This window comes from Trachurus trachurus (assembly GCF_905171665.1).
Source record: "Trachurus trachurus genome assembly, chromosome: 15".
Taxonomy (NCBI): domain Eukaryota; kingdom Metazoa; phylum Chordata; class Actinopteri; order Carangiformes; family Carangidae; genus Trachurus; species Trachurus trachurus.
This window is the reverse complement of record NC_139906.1, coordinates 18955300-18978899: the sequence shown is the minus strand read 5'-3', so window position 1 is coordinate 18978899 and position 23600 is coordinate 18955300. Positions and strand designations below refer to the sequence as shown.

Genomic DNA, 23600 nt, shown 5'->3' with positions numbered 1-23600 from the left:
TTGGTTGTTGAAACAGCACACCAACAGTTCAAGACACCCGGTCCATAGGAACAGGTGTTCAGGCTCCACACACAGAAGTGTTTAGACAGATGATTTCAATGCCCCCTTCCCACCCAAGCCCTTCAGGACACACACAAAGGCAAACTTTTTTAGAAGTGTGATGGAAGAAACAAAGAGAAAAATGGTTCAAAAGAGCAACTCTTGATTCAGATGGAGCAGATGGCTGGATTTCTATGTTGAAAACTGTACAAACAGTGGTGGTTACAGTATTCTTTATGACTTTGTAATTTAGTGTTTTCTTCCTCAGTGAAGACTGGGCCACCTTGCAGGTGATTATTGGCTGCGTTTTTCCAGGTTAACCTTGGGGAATGACATTTTTCTTTTATTAAATTGGTGCTTCTGTTACTGTTTCACATTTTAGAAACTGTCTTTTAAGATGCAATGCTGCCACAGTGACATTAATTCAGCACCAGCTATGAACAAGTATTTATTTCTGCTCAGTCACAGAATCTATATCACTTCCAGACATCTCTCGAGTTTGCTGTAGATTCATGCCCTCACTATTGATTCTCCTTTTTCCAACAATTAAGGAGAACTTTATATAACCACCTCTGGACTGATAACAGGGTTGTGCACAAAACAGTTGGGTTTGCAAGTTCTTCATTCAACAAAGATATCACCTTTCCATCTGCCATCACATTCTTTGAGGTAAAAAAAAAATCTTTAACCTGACATGAAGAGAAGCAATTCTAGCTTTTCTTCGAGGTGGAATCAACAACATAAAAGTAGAAATACTTTTTCTATACAACATATTTGAGGTCAGAACTTTTTCTGTGGATTGTTACTTTAAAAGAATCACTGTTTCAGTTGTCTCTGAAATACGTTTTTCTTCATCTCTATTGTGCTGGAGTGCAAGCAGAAGCGTCTGCACTGGTAAACTTCGAACCAATGTAATTAGAAATAGTTCAGTGCCACTGCCAAGGTTGGGGCAGAAAATGAATGAAAATGGCACAGTGCCTTGTTGTCCAACCAGGCTACAAAATTAACAGCAACTTCACATATGTCACTGCACATGTCCACAAAACTCAAATCACAAAAATCAGGGCATTCAAGGTCGCTGCAACAAGCTTCCTTCTTTCTGATATCCAGTGTGTGCACTTGACAACAATACAGCTCCGATCTTTGGCTATGGTGATAATGAATTTTCTTTCCCACTGACACTAAAAACTGTTCACCTATTCAAGTTTTAAAAGACATCCATCACTTACTGGTCAAATCTGTTACAGAAACATGCCATGTTCAACAAAAGAATGTGTCGTGAAGCACACTTTCAATAAATTATAATCTAGAGTCTAAAAGTAAAAAGTCAAATTTTCCACTTTCACAAACAGCTTCTGCTATTGGTGGACTACATCAGTAACCACCTGAGATTACAGTTATTGCATCACTTAAACTTATGCACCCTTGCTGCCTGTCACTGTAGAAGATAAAGTGTGTGTTGACATAAAACAGGTGCCAAATGCAATCCCCCAATTACAGTGTCAAAGTAAATGTTCCAAGAACACAAGACTCCCAAAACTGACAGACAGCTCGAAAATAGCCGTGAGTTTTTGAGGTTTTGAAAATACTCAGTATATTTCATACAAATGTATTTTTACAGAAATTAACATAATTAATAAAAGTAATTTATCCAAATAGGGAAATTAAATTGCAATGTAATATAAATCTGTAGTCGCCCCAGGCTCTCATTCACTTGTAAAAGACAAATTTAAGTCTTGATTTTTAAAAGATATTTCTCCAGTAAGTCTAGATAAACACAATTCAATGTATGTCCATATACTTTTGTATGTACTGTATAATGTGGGCTCCATGCCAAACATGTCTGAAAAGGGCTTAAATTGTGTTTTCATGGCTCTTGTTATATTTGATATATTTGACCAATCCAAACCAAATCATAAACCCTAACCCTAACCCTAAAATTACAGTCCTCACAACAGGTATTTGTGAGGACATTAGATTTTTGTGATGATGCTGGAATACAGAAAACTGAACTCAACTACATTTAAAACTCAATGGAAATTCATTTTTGGAGCAGATTTCCAAAAACTTTCTCTCATATTTTTGTATGTCATTTTTATGGTATTGCAGCTTTAGCAGTCAGTTCATACTTCTCTGTGGAAAGTCAGATAAACAAGGGGGACAGGGGGATGTGGCAAGCAACAGATGGTCATGCTGATTCTGACCCCAAGACATTATATTTACATGTTTGGCGCCCTCCTGATGTCACACGAAAAACGCTCCAAGACATAATGCCAGAAATTGCCCTTTTGGAGATTTGTTTCACCCAGATTTAGTGAATTTAAGCATCATATGTTTTAGTCAGACAAGCAAAATGCTTTGTAAACATTTAAATGTTGTTTTATATTTTAGAGCCCGGCATTCACTACACCATTTAAATCAGCTAATGGTTTTCTAAAACATAAAAAGCAAAAAAAAAAAAGTTTTAAATACCATAGTTCTCCTTTAACAATATTTACCAGTGTACAGAGAATTCACATTGCAATGACTGTGTTATATGTGTGACTCAACAAAACCAACAAAAAAAAAGACATCTTCTAGTTCAATGTACATCCAAAATGTATTAATTACAATTACAAAAATGTGAAATTGTTGAAATAATGTATAAATAGATACATTTACCTAGTACCAAGCGGCAAGCCCCTCTGCTCTGGTGATTTGTCAGACAAGACATGCTTGGCTAATGAACTCCTTTAACAAGGGTGAAAAGCACAGGTGAAACAAATTTTATTAACGATGGCCTATTTCCATTACGTGTGACGCCAGTGAGTCAGCAAGCAGGGAGCTGGATACACTCGTTATGTTATCAGTTAGATACACCTGTGTCTTACCAGATGACAGAATTAATACTGCAGGAGTAGTTTGTCTTTTTAAAGGGATAGTTCAACATTTTGGCAAATTTGCCTATTGCAAGTTTAAAGCTTGTGCAAAGCAGCAAGCATACAGATAGAGTTGATTACACATTATATTGTTATTGTCAGTTTAAAAAAGAATCTCTGCTGTTAATGTGTTCAGTTGAATCCAAACATATACTGTAAGCATCAGAGTTCATTCAGATTAAGATTTAGAGGATGGTGAAACCAGGGGTCTAGTCCAGTTGTCTCTTTCAATGATTTTTGAATGAAAAGGGTTTTCCATTGAAATATTTCAAACTATGAATAAGTTGTGATGACGTCCAATGCAAACAGTTCAACTTATTTTGGTCCTGGCCAACTGAAAGCCATTGGTAAAAGCCATGGTCAACTTTTTGGTGTATTACAGTAACACCGTCTCCCCTCAGATGGTCATTAGGATGCATTACATACAGTATACAAATACTGTAGGGAAATATGGTGAACTCTGACTTAACCTGGACCAGTAAATATTTTCCTTTGTGTGAAATGTTCGGTTTTCCTCTGTTTGTCTCTGAGGCTATGTACTGTTGGTATCTGCATAATAAAGTCAATGCTGTAGTGTAGATATTTTGTTAGATATTCCCATGGGTATTATATACAGCATGCTGTATGTAGATGAGACCATCCACCATCCATTACAAACTGTGTGGTCTTTAACATCTGCCCATCTGTCTCTATCCTCTAGCTATATTTTTAATGGCTACTTGCCATGTTTTTTTTTGTTTTTAGTTTAGTTTTAGTTTTTGCTTTTCTAGACACTTCAGCTACTCTCCAGTTTCCAGGACAGTCACCACTCCTGGCAGAGAAAAGCATAGACGATTCTGAGTTGTTTTTCAGATGCTGTGAGAGTGGTCCTTTGATATATGGGACACAGTATATTACAGTATACTGTATTGATCTGACCGGAACTGCTTTCAGTGATAATATTCATGACCTGAATATAGCAACTAAACAAAAATGACTTCCCAATCATACTGTAGCTGCAGAATGAAGCTGGGTTTAAAGTCTTCAAATTCATTGATTTCACGTTTTAGTCAAAATAAAAATAATGTGAACATTTCACAAAGCCACATCCCAGATAAGTGTTCAAGATGACACGCTGAGTAGAAGCTGCACACAGCCCATCAGGTTTCAATATGCTGATGTTACCAACATCACATTGTGCAGCCTTCACTGTAGCACCTCTGATAATCATAACATTAGTATTTGATAGTTGAATTGCAAAGAGCTGCAAAACCCTGTTGTGACAACTAAGTATCTCCTCTGAAGATAAAGGCCTAAAAAGGAAATGATTTTCTCATTCATTTTGGTACCTTCAGCTTGTCATTTTTCACAAAGGTAGACATAAAATGTGTGGAGCTGCTGACAAACAATGATAAACAGCACTGATCAGGGTTAGTGCTCCTCTTGCACATGCGCACATTAGCATGCGTGCTCAGCGAGAGACCTGTGAAATATGTTCTTCAACTAAACATGAGACAATTTACTGTTGAGCAACTTTATCCTGCTTCCCCTAATGCAGTGTATGTGCACTGAATCACATAACAAACATGCAGCAAATACAGCCCGCTCCTCTTTCTGCCGTTGTGTACTTGCACATAATGTAGTATAATATTTGTACTGGATAAGCGCATACGCAACCTCAGAAAACACTATTGTCTTGCTTTGAATGCTAACATACTTATCGCTCTGTTCTGATCGCATCAAGTCACAATCATTGACGGGCTTCGGAGGCAAAGCACCTGTCCTTTTTACAGGATAATTTGCTAAATTGACATATGGCAAAGCAGTAGACAAAGGCCGCATAGTGTGTGTTACTAATCTGTATGCAGACATAACCACTGATGTGTACCTTTCATGTCCTCATAAAAATCACAAAAGCTATTAAGGAGTCTCATTCATCATTTTTGAGAGCTCACCTGGCAATGAAAGCATCCAGTTCTGTATGGAGACAGAAAAAAGAAGGAGAATTAAAAAGATACAATAACATGTCAGTTTGGCCTGCAGCTATACTTCTGTGGGTTATTCCTGAAATATGAGAATATAATTGATCGGTTCATTCAAGGTTAATGAAAGAAAATCAGTTGGTGGCAACCTCATTGGGGTAGCTGTATGGCACTGGTTCTCTTTGATATTGACTCAAACATTCATTGTTTTGGACCAAATGTTGAACATGCAGTTGCAGGGGGGTAGTTGTGTTTTTTTTTGTTTTTTTTTAATTAAAATGACTGAAAGTCACTCAGGTCATTCAGAAAGAATATGTGGTTCTTGAAAGGTTCTTTAAAAAGTAAACTAAATCTAACTTTATACTACACCAATATATTGTATGACCTTGTCAGACACTGATGTTCTCTGTTAGCATTATACAGTGTTTGCATCAGGATTTGCATATCCAATACATTTGGCCATTTCAATCTCCTGTCTGTACAACAAACATCTCTTGCTTTACATTGCATTCTGCCTGTTCATCTGCAACGCAATCTCATGTAATATTCACACAATATTTTACATAAATGTATCTACAACTGCATAGCCAAATTTAAACCAAAATGAATGTTATGGCCAAGGTTAAAGTCAGACCACTGAACATACATCCTTCATGATCATTGTCTGGTTTAGTCACATGAGCTGAGCTCCACCAATTTTCTAACCCATTCAGTGGGAGGTCATTTTCATTGGTTATGAAGCATTTTCCTTTTCAAAATCAAAAGGACAAATTTGACGGTGAGCACAAGCGCTTCAGGGCCACAGCTATTGTAGCTGGAACTATTTCTGCAACACCTCTTGTGCTCTTCAGCTGGGCTGGGAAAACTAGTTTGGATGTCAGAAAAAAAGGAAAGTGGATGAGAAGAGGTTGTGATAGTATAATTCTGCTGTGAGAGTACTATCATCCTCTAGAGATAACACTGAATCGGTAACATGGGTTTGTGATTTGATTACTGGAGCAGCCTCTTCAGCTGCCTTAAGTATCATTGTACAATTAAAAGAAGGGTAAAAATAACAAACATAAAATCAAATGTAAGATATCCAGTCCTCCACTGAGTGACAGACATGGCAATTTCCTACACTTACCCCAGCTTTTAATAGACTATGGTACATGCTCTCCATTAGGGCACATTGCCAAGCTGCATGATAAAGGCATTTGCAGTTTTCAAAGGTAGCTTGAATTAAGTAGACCTACCTTCTAGTGAATAATGGGTTGTGAATGAAGACATTAGTTTAATTAAAGTGTTTGAAGTCGGGGGCATAAAATAAGCTTAGATATATGGTTATTGATTTTAGTTGAGTTGAATTTGAAAGTGTCCAATTAAACAGTGACCAACTAATTAATTGGTATGAATTTTCCTTATTCCAATTAGCAATATAGACAAATTTTCTCCAGTACAATATACAGAACTGTTATTTTCACTTTCAGAAAACTTTAGAGTCTCAATGTCACCATCGACTGTTTTAGTCCACGCCTCGCAAAAGTAATTACTCAAGTAGTAATTCAATTTTGTCTCAATAATTCCAGACATGGTTAAGCATGACTGCACACTCTTAGACTGTTGTAATTTAAGGGACAATATACAGAATAAATGGAGCAGACTTCTGTGACACAGTGCACTTAAAACTGTGCAAAGGAAGGCAGAATGAAAAGACAGCAGTAGATTCTTATGTTAAGATACCATGGGGTCTGTATGCAAATTTATTTCATAAGAACTGAAGAAAATGGTGCCTGGCTGTATGGGTGGAAGCTCGCCATGCACAAAGAAACCCTCATGCTGAATGTTACACTTCACAGAGAGTCTGAAAAAGTTTAGATAATCCCATTGCTGCATAACTTCGGATCCCCTCCTGAATGAAACAGAAGCTCATACCCGCCGCGCCTCTAAAGAATAAACTTTTGTGAGAACTCGAGCGGTATCACAACTGATGCATTTTTATACTTGAAACAAATACATACAGTCATAGAGATCGATGGCCCCTCTAGTCATGGAGTAGAAGAATAGAAAAAGGAAACAGCTTACCATGTGTTTAAAGAAGCGCCATATCCGACAGTAGTGATGTTTGTCATATTGTGGAATTCTTACTGAAGCTGACTGTTCGAAATTATATGACGCATAACAGGTAACAACCCATAGCAGATAGTCACATGGTACAGAGTCAGTACCCAAACAAGTTTATTAGTCCAGTCTCTGCCAATGTTAATCACAGGAAAAGATAAATCTGTGTTTCTGGTGTATGTTTCTGCAGTTGACTCCTTAAAAATACCCACTATTGTATCAACTAAGGAAATAGCTTCAACTCTAAAATCAGCAGCTGTGGGCTCGTGTGGGCCTCTGTGGTGTACAGTATAATTGATAGCAAGTATTACCCCAATGATCAGCTCTACACAAGGGAACGCAGCCTACAGATGCACTGCACTGTCATTTTCTGTGGCCTACTTACCTTTTCACCAAGTTTAATGTTCAATGAACCACGCGATCTTTCCACATACTGGACAAGTAGCCTACTGAAAATTGACTTTTTATTTTATTTTTACCAACACTACTATGATCATGTACACTGTGGATTAACTAACCAATGTTTGACAGAAATGCGACTGTAAATGATTAAAAGGCATACAGGGAGACTGAGTGACTAATAGCCTACTCAAAAGCATGACAGGAAATAGCAGAAAGATCATATTGTCATATTTGGTGGGTCTCCTGGGTCCAGTTAGAGTCCAGACTATAGATGCAGTGCTCTTTGTCTCAGGTATCCATTTGGTTAGCCAAAATACTAAACTTGATGTGTCTTGAGCTCTTATTCTAAATCAAGTGACACAGAAATGTCTTTTTTAACTGCACTAACCCTCTCATTTAGTAAAAGTAAAAATATCTTAACTAAAGCTACAGAAAAATTACTAACAAAATGTTTTTATATTATTTTCATTATTATCATCATCAATTAAGTAGGTAATCAATGTAGTAGGCTAGGCTAGTAGCCTTGTAGTAGCTAGTGGTTAGAAATATCAACATGTAAAAACAATTTTACTGTATTAGTTATGATGCAGCAATAAGGTTATATAGGTACGGCCCTAGAATTGTGGTGGCCCTAAACAAGATTTTGTTTGTGGCCCCCAACAAATCACACACACTGCTTACTTACAGCTGAATGAACGGACACACACACACATGCTTATGTGTTAAATGAATTGAATTGAACCGTGGTTGGGACCTTTCTGATCATGTGCCCCTCTTATTAATAGCTAATCAGAAAAAAACTAAAGGGCATTCACTTATCTAGTAGTTTAGTGCTACTTAGGACAACTAAATACTTTTTCCACTACTGACGGGCACTGCTGCTTCTGGGAGACAGGTTTAATAAACGTGACAATAATAGTGTTGCATTGCTGCTCCGTAAACCCGTTAAACTCGGTAAAAACCCATACGTAAAACCCCTGCAGTTGTCAGCACACATTTGGACATATGTGATCAGTCATGCAGACTTTCTGCGGAGACGTCACCGCTGCTGCTCGCACTCCACCGCGCTGACGTCACCAGAAGCACGTGGTTTTGTTATTGCAGGAAGTGAAGATGGCGGCCCAGTCGTTCCTCTCCGAGTCTGTGCTTGGGTGGTCTATTTTCACCTTTATACTACTGGTAAGCAAGTACAAAGTCGTCACGTCGCTCCGTTAGGCAGCGGACCGCCAAACTGTTGCTCTGGGATGTTTTGAGCTGTCTTGGTTCAGGAGTTATCCGACGCGACATGGCTGCGGTGTATTAACGTCAACATTGGCTTTGGGCTGGCGTTAGCTAACATTAGCCCTGACACACTTACCCAGCTGTTGTTTTGTAGGAAGCTCTAATGTTGTATTAAGTGTAGTTTTATATTATATAGTATTAATACTAGTGTGAAAAAAGCGGCGTCCAGAACAGAGGGCTGGTATTGCCTCATTATCATTATTATTTTGTTTATAAATTAACATTTATGGTTTGATATATCCTGGTGACACCATCATTAAATTGCGTAGCTCGGTATCAGCGCTTTTAAAATGCTCGTCAAAATGATGGTCTCCGGAAATGAATTAGTTTGTGCTGTTGATTAAAATTGATGGGCGCTTTTCATCACAGTTATTGTAAACAAAAATATGTCATCATGAAACCTTCATTTAATACTGACTGTAGGAGGTACTTTTTTTCTCCCACGTGAAGCTGTGACTTCAGTGCTACTTACATTAATGCTTTGGAGTTGGTCAGCTAGGTAATCTGCTGCTCAAATTAGCACTCATTATCTGAGCTGCCATTTAGAGTCACGTAGCTGAATCAGAAGAGCGCCTGAGTGCCAGTAAACTGCTCTGTTTTTCTGCTCACCACGAGCAGCCCCTTTTATTTGAACAAACCTTTCAATGGATCTTATTTGGATGCCAAGCTCGCGTCATTACCTGGCAAAACAAGCAGCCAGAAGCTTAAAGCCGGGGGCCTTTAATTGATCCTGTCTGTGAATGGCAGCCCCTGATCTGAGGGGACTAGTTTTAGCAGTGTCCTCTCTTCTTACAGCTTGTGTGCCTGGAATATGACCTTGTCATTTTGGAGCCCCTCTCTTCTGCTTCTCTGTCTAATGAGTTTCCTACCGGTTATGATGGCAATCCCTCTTTGTCTTTTTCATGTTAAGCAGCAACAGAATAAATGGTTGATAATTCAAGAACAAATTCTTGAATTAATTCAAAGCTAGAAAACTAAAATAAATTTGTGGCACATAATTGAGCTTCTAATGGAAATATTAATCCTGCTACTAAAAAGTCAGCTATTGCCCCTTTGTGCTCAGGCTGTACTCACAGAGGATAAGAGATGGAGGATGATATAATCAGATCAGCTGTTCCATAGCACCTGCAAGCTATTTTCAGTATATAATTCCCTGCTTGTTATGTAAACACTCTGTTTGAGTATTTCTCTTCAGCCATGAGCAACACATACTGTATTTGAGCTAGTGTTTCTAAGCAGTGTTGATCAAGCCTAGGAGGAGGACTTTATATGATGGGCACAAAAAGAAGTTGAATAAATCTCCTCCATGTGCCTAGAGCCTTTACCAAATCAGGTGACATGGCCTTTAGCATCTATGCACCAGAGTAGAATAGTCTACCACATGATCTCAGAAAAGCCCCGACGTTGTGCTCCTTCAAAGCCAAACTTAAGACTTTTCTGTTTAGCTGTGCATTTCCCTAAATGTCTTTGTATGAACTTCTGTATATCTATTGCTGTTTACTTTTAATATGTTGTCCATATGTAAAGCACTCTGAACTGCTTCTGCATGATATGGTGCTATATAAATACATTTGAATTTGAATTTGAATTTGAATAAAATAAAGCACAAAAACACTGATATGGTATATCACATTTAGTCAATTATCTCATTAAATACACTTTCAACATTCTCAACATTCCTAACTTTTGTATGCTGCATTTTTCTGAGATTAGCCTACATATAGACGTAAACAAAAAAAATTAAGTTTAATTGCTCATACTGTGTTTAGTCTCCAAGATTCATTATTTGCCAGTCATCTATTTTATTCCTCAGTGTGATATTATTTTCCATTTATTCTAACTTGATCACATTTTCTTCTGTTTAGTTAATCCTGGTTTTCTGTTGGGTCTACATTCGGAAATTTCAAAGTCGTCAGGAGAGCGAAGTTGTTTCAACTATCACAGCAATATGTGCACTGGCCATTGCTTTGATAACATCTGCACTTCTACCAGTGGATATATTCCTCGTTTCATTCATGAAGTATCCCAATGGCACATATAAGGTGAGAATCTTTTCTGCTCACAATCGATTTCAGAAATACTAATGAGTTTTCCTAAGGCAGCCTGTAACCGTGCTTTGTCATTTTCTTAGATGATGTGGATGTTGTTGTTGTCCAAACTAAGAGCTGAATGCATTTCTTGCTTCATCATTTTTTTTTACCGAGCCATTGCATTTGTATCTATCTGTTTGAAGATTTAGCAAAGCGTGTAATGATATCTTCATTTGAACAGCAGGTAATTTGTTGCCTCTAGGTTGTGAACTGCTTTGATTACTAAAGGGTATTTATTTTTTATACTATTTAGTCATAGCCACTTGACATAGGCTGCACACATTAACTCATCAGGAAGATAATCCCTCACTTGCTTAATCAAACATGATTCTTAGTGATCTCTAGGTGATTACACTTTGTAATAAAAAATTGGAAAAGAGGCTTGAAAGCAAGTGGTGGCTTTTCGATGATAAGTGTAAACAGAGAAATCAAAGAACCATGAGAATGTTAACTTCTGATGGAAGAAAATCATTTGAGCGTCTCTCAGTGCAGTGAGAATCCTGACACTACAGAGGCAGCAATGACACAGCCATTTTCCTTTATATTGCTCCTCTTCAAAAACTGCTTATTAAATTACTGTTTTTTGATCCTTTTGCCTTTCATACTTTTTTTTTTCAAATTAGAGAATTCATGCTTAAAGCCATGCAGTGACAGACAGATTCCCACACCTGTGCTACAGTATATGTCAATAAAAATACATTGAGGCATGGATGGGTCTGAAAGCTTTGAGTTATTCCCTCCATCTCTGTTGGTTTTGCACCATTCTCTATGTCTGACTTCAGTTTGTGAACTTAGCTAAGCAAAGTTGTCAGAGCCCATATGCTTGCTAGTTAGGCATGACCTACCCCTTTTCCAGGGTCTTGGACTCATTCTCTAACCGATGTGTACTGCTTTTTGTACCCTGTCTTTACTAATTACTAGAAGCAAGGTGCCATTTCTCCCTCTATGATGGTTTAAATATGCTTTATTGTTTCTCATTGATTATTATATTGACATCATTTCCTTGATTCCAGTTTTAACCATTGATTTTTCCCTGGTTAACATCCAGGAATGGGCAGCAAACAATGAGACCCGAGGGCAAATTGAAGACACCGTTCTGTATGGATATTACAGTAAGTACATTCTCTTAATCCATGTGTACTGTATGTCGGCGCACATATAAAAGTAAGTGATAAAACGAAAAATCAAAACTAAACACTTACTGATGACATTTGGAGAAATGAGCACACCTGTCTAGATCAATCCTTAAATATTGAGCTGTTTTGTGATTGTCAGTGTGCTACATCATTCTCCTGTGTTATCAGCTCAATGTCCTCATTCAGTTTATCATCCATCCATCCATCCATCCATGCATCCATCTTCTTCCACTTAACCCTGGGTTGGCTTGTGCAGGTAGTAGGTTACACAAGGAACTAGAAATGGGCAGTCGTTTTGAAATAATTGATAGTGAAAAGTCCTTTTCGCAGGACAATGTTAATGGATGAATAGAGTAGTTTGCTTTCCATGATGATGCAGTATTACAGAAATATCCAACGTTCACATTGCTCCCTGGCAAAATGCCCACAATGACTAAAAATGAATTAAATCTGCCAAAAAAGCAGACAGCATACATTAGTCAACTACAGCTGTCAATAAAGAATCAGATTTATTGTTGCATAAAGTATGCTGCAATGCATTTCATTTCATGCCTAACAGTGACCATTACAGTGGATTGAACACATATAGCAAATAGCTATAACTGTTCAGTTATGATTGACAGTGCCTTCAGGTTAGGTTAGTTTCCCCTTGAAACTCCACAAGTTTGTATTTGTGTTACTTTTTTAATAACCTTCAAATAAAGTGAACTAAAATGCCTCTAACATTGTGTTCAAAATAATGATAGTGATAATTTGCATTAAACAAATGAAAAGTATTTGTTCTGCATTCAAATACTAAAAAAAAATCAGACAAATCTTTTTGAATAGTTTATTATCAAAATACCTAACCTGTATCAGCTCCACATGCTGCAGTCAACCCACACATGCATTTTCACTCTCACTATGCTATAAGATATTATTTGCAGATTTTGTGGGTGTATAATTGACATAGTTAGACATTTGCCTAACTATCCCTTTTCATTTTGCATACACATTTACATTGCCTGGTTAACGTAGTTTGGTTACCTCCAATAATTCAAACTGAGCAGATATCTAATTATTAATTTAGGCAGATTTCACTTTAATCACCCATTTATGTATATGCTAACTAAAAATAGGATGAACTGAGAGTCCAGCTTGTGGCAGTGAAAAATAGTTAGAATGTGTGTTAAAAGTGAAATGGTCATATTAGGTCTTGACTTGACATTTTTGCTCTGTTATACATTATAACACCAAATATTCTGTGCTTAAAGCAGAAGTAAGTGGTCCGGTCGTTTTCGCTAATGCTGCGTTCCAGGCAGGCTTTTGAAATCGTAAATTACAGCTTCAAGTCACAACTTACGACTTTGTAGCGTTCCAGGCAACCCACTCGTGTTTTTCCGACCTGTTTTACCGGTCGGAAAAATACGAGTTTCCTTGAACGCACCATAACAGTCCTCGTCCCTACGTCGCCACATTCACGGCGTTCCTTGGCTGCACACACAGCCCTGCATGCCGTTCTCTCTCCTCATTGGATAAAAACTGTAGGATACGATAAATGTTTTCTCCTCGGCTCAGAGCAGAGCAGAGTGACTGACAGACCCGTGTTTCAGACCAAACACTCTATGTAAGTGATTGCTGTCGGAAGATATAACTATTTAAGACTTATATTAACACAAATATATCACTTACTTCTGCTTTAAGCTAGCTAGCCTTCACTTGTTGTAATTGTCACATTTTTCTTGCATTAAATGCAGTTAAAGTATTTTAATAGATCTGATGTTTTGTTTTTTTTGGCTCATAGCCTGCAGTGTTTATCAAGCATTCGCTCGGGCATCTTGGGCTTATCCTACCTCTTTCTAGCAGGGAGGGCAGGTCCAGTCACCATGGGTCCATTCATAATTCCAGTATTTGTTCGTGGTTGTAATTCATGTGGACAGTATCTGGGCTATTTGGGTGATAAATTCCAAACTCAAAGCTATTAGTGCCACTGAAATTTCTTCATGATTGTCATATTAAAGGATAACACACGTTTGTTGTTCTTTGATGATAGCAAATTCAGTCATGCCAAAGACACTAGATCACACGTTGTCTAACAGATGCCGGCTTAAAGTGCCTGTCAGCAACACTGTTACGTACCGTCTGTTCCGAAATGCCAAATGCAAGGAAGACAAGCTGTCTCTTTGCCCAGACAGCCCAATCAAAGAAACCACTTCCACTGGTATAATGACATCAGAAAATTGGCTTTCACAGAACATGAACACAAAAATGTGAATCCAGCATTTAGGGAGTCACCATATATTGTCCCCTGGACACACAAATAATGATTTTACATACAAAATTGATTTCCGTGTTAGGATTAGACATTCCCTTAAACGGAGACTTTGCTTTATAGAGACTTAAAAAAAATGAATAATTCAGGAGGCTTAGTTTTGAAACCTGCGCCATGTCCTGTCAGTAATTTAATTCATTTAATGACCTGACTGCTGAGAAACCATGTTCTTGGTGCAGTTCAAGAAACTTGTTACACGTTGGCGGAAAAGCTCCTATAGTTGGTTTGATAATTAGTTTAGTAAGTATATTTCTGTCTTAGAAAGCTTGAGAGCACATCTTAAGTCACAAACTCTGTGATTATATTGAGTGGCTTTTGAAGTTGCTGTGTTTCATGCTGCACTTTATATTGTGGTGCCCATGTCTTTTTCTAAATGTATTCCACATAAATGCTTTTATTTTATATTGGATGCTAAATGTTTGTTTCTAGATTGTTTGTGAATTTCTTTGTCACATATTTCCCCCATCTATTTTCTCAGCTGAAAATTCTTAGACACATCAAGAGTATGCCTGAGTATGCACATCAAGAGTATGCCAGGATAGGAGTAAGAGAGAAGCCTGAAAGAGTTTGTTACTTGCCTCGAGCATACATGTGATCACAGCTCTGGGACTGTGGTGCAGAATGATTTACTTGCAAATTTGTTGTGCTTCTAACCTTTGGCTGTTGATAAGTAAGCCTGAGTGCTTGTAAAACTGCCTAAAATACAAAAAGTAGAGCTTTGCATTTTTGATTGATATTATGCTCTGTTCCTTAGACCATGTTTTTGGAATCAAATTACGTTGCCTTTTAGATATTGCAAATGTATTCCAAACCGAGAGCTGCCAAATATTGATCCATCAGTTATTCTGGCATGTTCTTGAGTTCATTGCATCAGTTGTGAAGCCGTTTCCTGCTGTACGAAAAGTTAATCTGACTATAGGTGTTTGCCGTCATATTTTGTGAGATTGTCAGTTTGCCACATATTGGCTCCGAGTCCAAGCAGTGCCACAGGCCATTTGAAGTTCTCTGCAATAGTTCTTCTTAAAAGTCAGGTGGGATTTATGATGTATGTCTACGCACAGTCTCTACTGTGAATATATGTTTGTGGGGATGCCTGTGTAAGAGCGCCTTGTGCTGATGCTGAGCATAGCTGAGCGAGTCATACTTTGTTTAAAACCTCATTAATTGACTAAATATGAAAAGATGATAAGTGTAAATTTGGCTGTATAGTTCGTTATACCACTGTGCTCTTGTTTATGTAAAACGAAACAATGCTTTTCCTCTCTTTTTTGTAAGGGGCATCACTTTATTATTTGCCAGTAGGTGGAGACCAAGCTCCATGTGTGTTTTATGCACAGCATCTGTACAAATCTAACCTTTAAGTTGAATTTTCTTTAAGGCCATATTTGACAGCACTGTCCATTTGTCTTTTCCAAATGGAATAATTACAGGGTTGACATGGAGATTTCCTATTTCCTCAAGTGGAACATGTTTTTCTCTTTGGTAGATTGATTTGCATTCACTGGTGATCACGGTTAATAAGCATGTGTATGTCAAGTGATTTTTAAGAACTGCATTATTTAGTTGAAATCACTTAATGGCCTCACATAGCTGTCATACGGTGAATTACTGTCAGTCACCGGTTCAAAATTTATGCACATTTTTTCTGCAAACACACATGTTTAATCAAACCTGTAGTTGACATTGTGAACATTTCTCGGCTGTATAATTACCCTGTCGAGGTTTACAGGCCCAGTGTTGTCATTGTGGAGACATTATGGTGGGGTAATTATAATGTAGCACCCATTGTTATTTTAATGGAGTTGTTACTTTTTAACCAGCATGTATTTTCTTCTTTTTTTCTTTTTGGAGACCACACAATTACACAGATTCATGAGAGGATGAAGTGTGATATTTATGTGATGTTTTACACTCTCTTGTTCATTAAACCATACTTGCCTTCATGTTAAAGGACTGTCAGCTGTGTGAAAACTCAGTGTGATGATGGCTACTGAATACGTTCCCAGCCATCATAAGTAGGTCAAGGAAATGCATTTGAGCTATGTTACATCGCAGACATGTGTAGGCATACACTTATGTTTTTTCTTTCATTTGGACACATTTTCAGTCTGATACCCACTGATAAAAACATGATAGTTATGTGAAAGGTGAAAATATTCAGTCCATTACTTGTTGTTGATAGAGGCCAAATCGTGCTCATCACAAATTCTACAGTATAATATTACATAAAATGAACCTCTCACCTTGACAAAGGGGATAAACATCTGTAACTGCAACACCCACTTCCTTTAATCCCAAATAGATTTTTGTGATCTTTGATGCACCCTCAGTTTGAAAGCCTCCCCTTTCAATCTCCAGCCTCCGTCCATTTATACATTTCCTTGGACTGCTCTGTAATTCAAAGCAGTGGTGCATAAGACCCTTAAGCAACAGGGCAAAATACCCCTGGGCCCTTTAAATAAATCATGGGCTTTCTCTCTGCCTTCTTTTAATGCCATTTGTAGAATCTGTAGAAGTTGGAGAGGATGCAACCCCCTTGTAAATACACTGGAAGTACTTTCTTTTTGTCTGTGATTCTTATCCACCTACATGAGCTGACAGAATTTTATTGGAGAGTGGTAGCCTAGTACTTTCCTTAAGAGCGTTCAGAAAACAAGGAGATATAGCAGTTTTATTTCGGAGGGCTACTTTGTGCACTGCAGAGGGGCCTGCTTAGTGACGTAAAGCATGCTAAGAAAAACAAAAGACACTTTTCTTGCGATTTTTACCTTCAAATATTCAAAACAGTGATTTCACTCCATAGACAAAACTTTAAATCTTTCAGTGATATACGCCTCTGTTACAGTGATATAAAGCAGAACCCAACATATACTGCATGATTTAAGCAGGGTAACCAAAGTTCATTGATCACAGAAAAGAAAATGTTGGAGATAAACCTGACCTACACCACCATTATGAAGAGATTGAAAATAATTGGGAACTAATCTTCAATGATGGAACAGGACATTTTGGAGGAGAGGAAAGGAAGAAAACAATTTCTTTGAAGTCAGAAGGAAATATATAAGGACTTAACTAGTTTCAAGTGGACACCTGGAGCACCCAGGAGACACTGAGAACTTCCTAAAGCAGTGCAGGTTGAAAGACCGGGCTACAAACAACTTTTAAACATTTCCTTCAAAATCTTAAGGACTCCCCTCAGTTTATCAGTGTTAGACCTGGAAAAGAATTCTGGCATGTCCTGCACAGACAAACAATGAGATAACCTTATCACCAGTCCATCCACTTGAACCCCTAGACATCAGCCCACCTGGGTGGAGATAGGGGGAAACAGAGGGTCACATCAACACTAGGTCACATTGGATGTCCCCTTCGTGCTGCATCAATGGACAAAGGGCCCTGTTGGTGTTCATTTGACCTAATAGGTGGATTCTTTTCAACCAGAGAAACTTTCCATTGAGGTTTGAAGTGAAACTAAATACAATCAAGGCAGCAAGCACTCTTGAGTGGGCCCTTGTATTGTTGTGCACATCGGGGGTGTTGGCAGAACGCTGGTTATCACAACTGTGCATTGTCGCAATCATTGGACAGTGGCCGTTAAGAGTACAGTAAGGGGTTATTTCCTATGGTCTGTGGTGGACATGAAGTATTGCATGTAAGGGGTGGGCAATCTAATGAGCTTAAATCATGTAACCTCACTTATCATGTCACCTCCTTACTCTGGCAGATGAATCGTATGGAAAACAACGGTCCAATTAGATATTTCGTTTTCAAAGATTAGGCCTATCGCTGTTACCCTGCCCATTGTCAACTGCTTAACAGCTAGCTTGCTAACTGCGGCTGGCGATGGCCGTTCTTTTTCTGCTCTGCTGCCTCGGTGAGTAGCCAGTCCTCCACCTTAGCATTAAAAAACTACTGCCACCAGCTGCAGTCAAAGACGTTACAGTCTGTCTATGGGACTGGAGATCTACAGTCTAAGTCTAGTCAGCAGCGACCAAACTTTACCATTTAAAATGCCTATGATATGCACTATAGAAAAATACAGTGCTTTCCAAATAAGTTTTCCACGTTTCACTTTGTAACAGGCCAAAGTCAAGCAAATGTCAACCAATTAGAAGAATCTGGATCCAGAATTAGCATCTACAGCATATATTTTTTTAATCTTTATCACATTTCTATCGGATATTCTGTTTCTCCATGCATGTATTCAATAAGGAACGCAGTGTGGTATAATAGTAATGCTATTTCATGTTTCCAAAGTCAGCTGCCACCAGCTTCCTTCGCCCCCCCCCTACTATGAGGTACATCTGGACAGTGTTGAGCTGTCCAAATGTTTGTGTTATTACTTTTTCACATGACTTTGCCACGACAGAGATTATGCCTTGCTTCTTTCTAGCTGCCCTGCACTTTCATGGTTGTATGCTCATTGTAAACAGTTTTCCACATACTTCCACCTTATCGTACTTCTCCTTGCACTTGTAGCCGCATTAAGAGACTTGAAGAATGACTCCAAAACAAAGTCAGCAGTAAGCCTTGTATTCCATCAGTTACTCTGACTTGCATGTTAGCAAACATTTTTTCACCCTCACATTCAGGAGGGACAGAAACACAGGCATCAAATTAGAGTCCTTCATGCTGTCAAACCTAAGTCAAACGCTCACCAGTGTTTTATCCCAGGGTCTCCCACATTGAAAAATGGTGCCTCCCTTGATGTTTACAGGAAATGAGAGTGCAAACTCATTGTGTCATACCTTTCAGCAAGTGTTTGTACAGACAGATATTTTCATCGGCCTCTGGAGTCCTCTGTCTCTGTCAGCGACGGTGTTTCTGTGAGAAATCTCCCCTGGCATTTAATTTTCACATAATATGTAATACATTTTGTCCATCTGCAAGAGACCAGTCAAGGTGCTAATGCCCCTGTGGAGGGCCACAGTAAGGTGAGGACAAGGGTCTAATGTTCCTCATTAAGCATTACATGGTGCTGGAAATAAAATAAAAAACTAGTACTGCTTTGAATTATACAGGGAAGATAATAATTGTAAATGCCACAGGTAGTTGTTGAAAAACAAAGATGTAAATAGCTATTGCATGTGTCCTCGCTGTGTTTGCCAGCTGTCACGCCATTGCTAGACTGTGGACTGTTACAGCCACATGAACCTCTGAAATATGTTTCTTTTATTTTAATTATTTGGCTTCTCCCATGAGTGCATTTGAGTATATACTATGTAAAGGGTTCAGCAAGGACATTTAATTATTTAGTCCTCTGCTCTCTGTCAGGGGGATAAATGTGCTAAACTTTTATTCCTGGTCAGGCATTCTTCCCAGTAGAAGATCTGCTTAGAGAGTAATTGATGATACATGGTAATACAGTATGACCTATTCTCTCAGTATGTTAATATTCATGGTGTTATGATTAATATTACCCATTGCTTTAACCCACAAGCATATGCCAGAGGCTGCATACTGTGCATGGCTTGCATTTATTGGCTCCTGGCATCATCCTAAACTTAGTTTGTCTGGCTGTAAATGAGTGTAAATGGATACCTTAGTGAAGCAATGAGCATGTGCTTATTGAAAGTAATGCCCTGTCACAATCACAGCTGGCAAAAAGGAAGCCACTATAACAGTGACGTTCATTTGTCTGCTGCTGCAAGAGCGTTTTGTGAAAAATAGTCCATTTCACAGGGAGACACGTTAGTAATTACCCGAGGCCGTACATTCTTTACTGATATGGAACCGTTGTTTTCCACGTGTACGTTGAAGCGGAAGTGTGGCACTGATGTTATGGATTAAATGACTATCAGGGGTAAGTGTTTATCCACATTATTTTCCATTCGACAGCCACATCTATAGTCGTGTGGTTTATCAGGCCATAAAGGCACTGCTCAGGGCTTGGATGTAGTCGCTGCTTTTTTAATGCGTTGGCCTGAAACTTTTTCTTCTGTTAATGGTTTCATTAAATTTTTCATTTGTTTTGAATTTGCTGACTTTAAATCACGGCTAAGCACCACTGCTTTTGGAAAGTTGTATTTAATATTTGGGGGGACAAGTGAAATTGGTGTGGTCATGGAAACTGTTTGTCTCTCCACACATTCCTCTCTTTTTGGCACTGCAATATGACTTGTGCTAATGATTGCACATTATCACCTGAAGAAAGCATTGAGATATGCCAACTGTGTTGCTGATCGCATCTTCATGACATGCTTTTCTTTGAGTTATTTCAGAGTTGTCTGGCTCTCTCCACCGACATCCATTTGCCGCAGAAAGAGCAGCCCATAGCCTGAAATAGCATCTCTCTATTTAAGTGTTTTTGCCTCACCTCCATTCTATGAATTCCTAATGTGTTTAGTGTTGGTCTTTTCTCTGAAAAGCTGCTTGTACAGGAAGAAGCAAACAAACAAAAAGGGCTTGGATCAGATAATAGCAAGATCTTTCACCAAGGACAGGTGTATTGCATCCACTTCACACAGAAGGCCATTGACTTTAATGAATGAACATATTTTCTGATGCAGATTGTTTTTACTACAGCAGTGGTGGTCGACATTAGAGTGGAACTGATCATTACCTGCACTGGCAGTTTTGTCTAAAGCCATGTTGAATAGACCAGCAGCAGAAGAATGAAGTGTTCAGATACACAGTGCAGCTCTGATTGAATCTATTGTTTAATGCTCTGAGTGACAATGTGAACACACACAGCACTGTTTTATGTTTACTCAGAACACACCCAGTGGTGCTATTCATAGGGTTGTTTTGGTCCACTTGTAGTCCCAAGATGAACTACAATATATTAATTCTCTAAATAAACAGAAGCCTTGTTAGCCATGATCAGAAAGCATTTTGAAATTTATGATGAATGAAATGTTGAAATCGGTTAACATTGCTTATAGGCACTTAGAAAAGTCTCTATTAAATGTAGGTAGTTTATCGGAAGTTTCTGTCTAATAACAATAATAACAATTACACTCATAGTTCATTGCTACAGTTGTGCATACATCTCTTGGTCTTTGAAAGCAAACAAGGATGAGGGAGTCTGTGAAACAACGGCATCGATATAGTGAGCTCTTACTCAGTATAATGTGTGCATGCGTCATTACCTAGCTATTAATAAAAAGTAAAGGGTTTAGGTTAAGTACTGAATACAATTTTTGACTATGAAAATCTTGAGCATTACCACCTCAATAAAATCAGTAATTTTCTCTCTTATATATGAAAGACCTTCATATATATGAATACAATACTTTGCTTAAGAAACCAATTCAGTGACATTTAAATTCATAGAACTGTGCAAAGTGAAACTTGATTGCTTAATGGACCTCTCATGAACATCATTGTTCAAAATGTGACATTCATAAGTACCTGCTGGTCTCAAATGCCTACTGCACTTTTCCTACCTCTGATATAAACTCCCCCCAAGCTTTCTTAGGAATAATTTCTTTAAAACATGCACTAAAGTTTCACCATTGCACAAACCCGCAAGCATGCTTTTAACAAGAGTTATTGGTTTAAAATGATGAAAAACTTTGCTCCTTGAAGTCATGACTCCAAGGCCCCATATGAGGAAAAGGGAGTAGGGAAGAATTTCAGTGGGAAAGTGAGCACAGAACTCAATATAATTAAAAACAATGAGCCCCAAAAAGATAGCAAAAAATATTTTCCACTGATGAAAGCCTTTACATCTGATGGTATCCTGCTCTATCATGGGAACTCATTTATCATCAAAGGTTATTCTTCATATCAGATGTCTACATATTTTGTTGATACCTTGTTTTACCATGGCCCATGGCATGTTTGTCATGAGTTGTCCATCTATTCATCCCATTCTCGTGAATTGGATATCTTGATTATGACTTGAGAAAATTTCTGTCTTTTTTTTTTTTTTGCTTTAACTACCCTGGGACTCAGACAATTGTTTTAGTTGCAGTGCCTGTATTATGTATGGCTTCCTAAGGGTAGACAACCATAGATGATACACAGTTGTCAGGAGAACTCTAACAAACTTAAGTTTGAAGGAGTGACAATGACAGTTTTCTGTGTTGCGTGACAAATTTTTATTTATGAACTCATGAACGTGAATTATTTTACTGTGTGTTTCACTATGGTATGGATATTTTTTGATAGTTTCCTAAGTGATTCATGCCCTAGATTTGCCATTGGAGAGTTTTAGGGGAATGGGTTCATGTCTTCTGAGAAGTGTCTTGGGTTCACACTGTCACTGCTAAATTAATTAGAATTGAGGCGATGAAAAAAGTTACCTTGAAACGGCATTTAGGAAGCCAACAGCTCACTGACATATTTTTCTTTTCACTACCGTTATCAGAAATGAGTGGCAGAAAGTAACCTAAATTGCAAATGTGAATTTAAAACATGACATTTGTAACATGGACTATACTGCACCCACCTTACACAATGGCACACTAATGTTTTTTTTATTTATTTTTTCTGTGTATTTTGACATATTCATGTTTGGCAATATAAGGCACAAAAGCAAAGATGTGTGACTAATGCTTTATTTCTTTTATATCCATATAGCACTCTACTCCATCATACTCTTCTGTGTCTTCCTATGGATCCCGTTTGTTTATTTCTACTATGAAGAAAGGGACGACGACAACGGGAACAAGTGCTCGGTAAGACTGCACCTTTTAGCACTGTAGCTGCTCAGATGCACTGCTGAGGAATTCAAGTTTTATTCAGGTGATTCAGGGCAGCTGACCGATATGCTAATGCAAAAAATGTCCCCGAGTCATTTCAGTTGAACTTCCCAGCTAGCTTGAGGCAACGTGAGCCCATTTGTTGCCACACATTTTAACATTTGACTTGACAAACAATGAAAGCAAATATGCAGCCTTTTATTTCTATGCACCTGAATCTGAATATGTTTCCTCAGCTTCTCTGTGCAGTGCATCAATCTTAGCAGTTCACCATTTCACTTCTGGTTTTATCAGTATATTCCCAGATAAATTATACGTTTCATACTTTGGTCTTGATACTCAAATGTTTTGTTAGCGTTTTGTCCCTTGTTTCTGAAAAATGGCATCATATTTCATCCACATAATGAAAAATAAAATCCAATTAAACTTTGGTTTTAAGAAAACAAATCTGATACTAATTGATTGCTCTGTTGACATCAGCTATTGCTATGTATGGTTGACTTTGCCTGTTTATGTACTTTTATATATTGTAGTCTAGTGACTTTAGCAGCTGTTAAACCTGAAAATGGACTTTAAAAATGTACTTTTATTCACAGACTGTAAATAAAGATGGACATAGCCTGTGTAACATCACCCCTACTGTATATGAAGAGCGGCTTTGAAACTAACTAAACTAAGTGGGCTGCTCTGCCATGAACACCTTGCCAGTACCCG

At 38.1% G+C, this 23600-nt stretch overlaps 1 protein-coding gene across 1 annotated transcript in view; it reads left to right on the top strand.

Annotated features, from left to right (window-relative positions):
* Positions 1-8521: 8521 nt before the first annotated feature.
* Positions 8522-23600, top strand: part of lmbrd1 (LMBR1 domain containing 1) — a 51990-nt gene continuing 36911 nt past the window's right edge. The window contains exons 1-4 of the mRNA XM_083988098.1: positions 8522-8599; positions 10567-10743; positions 11840-11903; positions 22765-22862. Coding sequence (XP_083844224.1) covers positions 8534-8599; positions 10567-10743; positions 11840-11903; positions 22765-22862 — 405 coding nt within the window. The 5' untranslated portion in view covers positions 8522-8533. The remainder of the gene's footprint in view (positions 8600-10566; positions 10744-11839; positions 11904-22764; positions 22863-23600) is intronic.